The 4,016-nt window shown below is 55.4% G+C and overlaps 1 protein-coding gene across 1 annotated transcript in view; it reads left to right on the top strand.

Annotated features, from left to right (window-relative positions):
- Window positions 1-2,073, top strand: part of Ighmbp2 (immunoglobulin mu DNA binding protein 2) — a 25,825-nt gene extending 23,752 nt beyond the window's left edge. Inside the window, exons 14-15 of the mRNA XM_005351614.3 lie at window positions 190-359; window positions 1,291-2,073. Of these exons, the coding sequence (XP_005351671.1) occupies window positions 190-359; window positions 1,291-1,494 (374 nt within the window). The 3' untranslated portion in view covers window positions 1,495-2,073. The remainder of the gene's footprint in view (window positions 1-189; window positions 360-1,290) is intronic.
- The last annotated feature ends 1,943 nt before the right edge of the window (window positions 2,074-4,016 follow it).

The following is a 4,016-nucleotide window of genomic DNA, read 5'->3' as shown; positions in this document are numbered from 1 at the left end:
TGTCCTCTTCCCTTGAGAATGGACTGTGAGGTGGTCGGTGTATTGGACAGGCTGTCAGCTTGGTGAGGACTCTGGCTTCCTAGGCTGATGGGGAATCCCACCAAAGACTCTGGGGATGGGGTGTCTGCTGTCTGTAGCGTCTGATCTCCAGCCTTCCCTTTGCCCGAGCCCTGCCTCATTCCTCCCCAGGTCCAGCCCCGGCTCTGCCCTGCGAGGAGGATTTCGATGCCCTGGTGTCAGCTGTGGTTAAGGCTGACAACACCTGTAGCTTCACCAAGTGTTCGGCCAGCACCACCACACTGGGCCAGTTCTGCATACACTGTAGCCGCCGCTACTGCCTCAGCCACCACCTGCCCGAGGTGACGGCTCCTCCCAGAGGGTGTGGGGGCAACACACTTGGGGGGAGTAGCCAGACCAGTTAAGCCCTCCCCGAAGCCCATTTTCTGTAAAAGCCAAAGCTGATGCTGCTCATGGTCTTATGGGAACACTCGGGGCACGGGGAGCAAAATGCGCCTTTGCCAAGGGCAGGCACAGTGGTGGGAACTCTATGGAGAGGAGCTCTGTCCATCCTGAACTCTGTAGATCCGCTAACCTAGCTCCAGGCAGAAGCTGGGGAGGGGCTCTGACTTGCAGCCTGAGTGACACCTCTAGAATCCTCAGGATCAGGTATAGGACCTCTGAGGACTTGGGGCAGAGCAAGCTTTGACTACCCCAGGCCACCTGGGCTTGGTGGGGATCTGAGAAAGAGACTGGCGTGGAACAGGGGACGCCAGCTACTGAGTGCTCCCAGGAGGAAATGCAGGAACCAGGACAGTTTGGGGTTGTTTGGCTGATTCCGACTGGTGGGAAGGTGGGCCTGACTGACAGGGAGTACAGGAGTGACGAGGAGTACAGGAGTGACAGCAATCTGTTCTTTTAGCGAGCAGAGGCCCCAGCAAAGTCAGCTGGGTTAGGCAGATGGCCTGGGCTGTCAGAGTCGGGTATGAGCAGCACAAGGTGTGCCCAGGGCCGTGGTAGCACCAGACAGGCAGCAGCTTGGGGAGTGGAGCTGGTGGGTAGAAGCAGCTTCAGGGACCATATTGACCACTCTGTGGACATACAAGGGGTGCTGTCTCCTATCCACAGTCTCCAGGGCTCCAGCCTCAGGGTGTCGGCCACTCACTGGATGGCTATGAAGGATGGACTCGGGGGAGGTGAAAGGCCAGCCTTAGGTCGTTCCTTTGATGTCGATCTGCTGGCTGCAGTCTCCCTTGCCCACAGCTCACCCTGACTACTCTTGTATCTTTTCAGATCCATGGCTGCGGTGAAAAGGCTCGCGCCCATGCCCGGCAGAGGATCAGTCGGGAAGGAGTACTCTATGCAGGCAGTGGGACCAGGGACAGGGCTCTGGACCCAGCCAAGAGGGCCCAGCTGCAGAGGAGGCTGGACAAGAAACTGGGCGAGCTCAGTAGCCAGAGGACAAGCAAGAGGAAGGAGAAGGAGAGGGGAACATGAGGCCATGTACTCGTACAGGGCTGTGTGGAGCAGAGAGCCAGGCCCTGGGCCCAGCTTCCTCAGAGTCAGCAGTCACAGTCTGGTACTGGCCATTTCTCTGCTCTACCTGGCGTGTCCCTGCTCCTCCCATGACAAGAGAGTTGTTTGCAGGGAGACCTGCCTGGTCTTAGATGCCATCAGACTGACTCTGCCCTGACTGGCCAGGCCCCATTAGCCTGTTAATCCTGCTCAGATGCATGTCCTGAGGAGTGAGTGCCTTGCTTTGCTAGCTGGCCGTAGCCACCTTCATCCTGTCTTCTTCAGTGACACAGTGGATGTAGACTGTGTGCTCTAGGGATGGGAGGGTGTTACCTCAGGGTTGGGCAGCTCCTAGCCTGTGATTGCCTGGCCTCTGCTGCTTGGTGACTGACGGGAAGGAGCTGACCCAGGGCACCTCACTGCTTACCTCAGACTGCGTCTTCTCCAGCGTTCTGTAACAGTTTCTCATGGGAACTCCGACAGATGCATTTTAGCCTCAGGCTCTTGTTTCAAGAGAATATAAATTATTTACAAATTAAAGTGTGCACATGGTGGCTATTCGCTTGTGTCGGAGGTGAGCTTCCTTTCCCTCTGACTCAGACCTCACCCTGTGCATGAGGTAATGGGCAGTGGTAGCCCCTCCCCCAGGGCGTCCAAGAGTGATGGTGTGGGTGATGTCTGGCAGCGTGGACAAGGCAGGGTCATTGCTGGGGCGGTTTTGTGATGTGTGGGAGGGAGAGGGTGCCCTCTCAGCTGACTTTCCTAGCAGGGCAGATAGAGTTCCAGATTGGGAGGTTTGGCACCATGTAACTGGACAGTCAACCCAGGCTGCAGGGAGAAGCTGGGAATCCCAAGAATGACTGTGTGGGCTGCTTCCTGGTGGAGCCAGGCTCTGAATCCTCCCTCCACGGGGGTCTTCATGCCCTGCTGTCTGCCGGCTCTCCCTCAGGATTATTTTTGTTCAAGCAAAGGGAAACATGGCTTTCCTGGCCTGGGGCCTGAGGTTCCCCTCCTGGGAGCCTATTCATGCTAAAGTCACACTGATGTCCTTCAAGTGGCTGCAGACCTTGACCTCTCTGCTATTGCCAGGGTAGGACCATCCTTGCTCTCTGTTGTGTGGCTGTGTCCTGCCTTTGAACGCGATCATGGCCATCTGAAGCAGAGCAGCTGTAATGTGTGCACAAAACCTCAGGAGACTGGGTTCCTTAACAGTCCCCTACCTGAGGTCCCCCAAGACCCTCCCTTTTGAGGGTGTTTAAGAGACAAACAGTTGGGGGCTGGAGAGATGGCTCAGTGGTTAACAGCATTGCCTGCTCTTCCAAAGGTCCTGAGTTCAATTCCCGGCAACCACATGGTGGCTCACAGCCATCTGTAATGAGGTCTGGTGCCCTCTTCTGGCCTGCGGACATACACACAGACAGAATATTGTATACATAATAAATAAATAAATATGTTTAAAAAAAAAGAGACAAACAGTTGGCTTGTAGGGGTGCCCTTAGATAATGCAACTGCCCACATACCCCCCAAGGGGACTATAGCTGCTCCCGAGTCACCCATGCCCAGGGGACTTCCAGGCAGTACAGAGTCTCCCATTCACTTGGGCTTGGACAGAATCCTTCCTTTGGTCTGCAGTGACCTCTCTCTCTGGGGTGAGATGGTCCATCTCAGAAAGAGTCATGTAATGCCACCTCCCCTCCGACTCTCACGGTCACCTTCCTTGCTTGCATCCATGCATGGTGTTTGGACGGGATTGTTGGCTGTGGCTGCAGTTACACCCCAGTGCAGTGCTCAGGTAGTGTTGGAACTGCAGGTGGACTGCCATGGGTACAGTGTCAGGCATTACATGCATCACAAGAAGGGTTAGTTCTGTTCTTCCCAAGATGCAGTGGGAATGCCGTGCCAAGTGGAAGTGTCACTCCAGGGCTGTGTCACTCCAAGTAGAAGCTGCTTGGCCCCCCTGGCCCATGGGTATGAACCCTGATGGAGCCCCAGGATTGAGCACAGGAGGCAATTTCCTGGATGACATGGCATCTCCTCAGCCCTGCAAAATAGGGCAGACTCGGATGGGCCAGAATCCAACAGGGCCAACACTTCTGTTCCAGTGCTGATGTGCAGGCCAGAGGAAAGATACTGGCTCTTGTGCTAGAGGCAGTGGCTACCCTGCCTGCCTTCCAGAGCCTGTCTGTAGAAGAAAGGGATCCAAAGAGAGAGGCTGGGGGTTGACCTGGTATTGGAGCCCCTGGTTCTAGCCACCCCTGACCTCTATCCTTCCCTGAATTCTAAACTAATAAGTCTTGGGTTTCTGTCACTTGCTGTGAAAGGCTTTGCTGGTCCAGCTGTGCCTGCAGCTGTACATCTTTAAACAAAAAATGTTTGTTTGGGAGGTGGGGGAAGAGGAGCGCATGTAGACAACAGCACGTGTAGGAGTAAGGGCAGCTGCAGGAGGGGTTCCCTCCTTATGTGTGTGTGTGTGTGTGGTGCACACGCGGATGACAGTACTTGTG

The sequence above is a fragment of the Microtus ochrogaster genome, chromosome 8 (genome assembly GCF_000317375.1).
Source record: "Microtus ochrogaster isolate Prairie Vole_2 chromosome 8, MicOch1.0, whole genome shotgun sequence".
Taxonomy (NCBI): Eukaryota; Metazoa; Chordata; class Mammalia; order Rodentia; family Cricetidae; genus Microtus; species Microtus ochrogaster.
The sequence above is the reverse complement of the archived record's forward strand: the minus strand, read 5'-3'. Positions and strand labels throughout refer to the sequence as shown.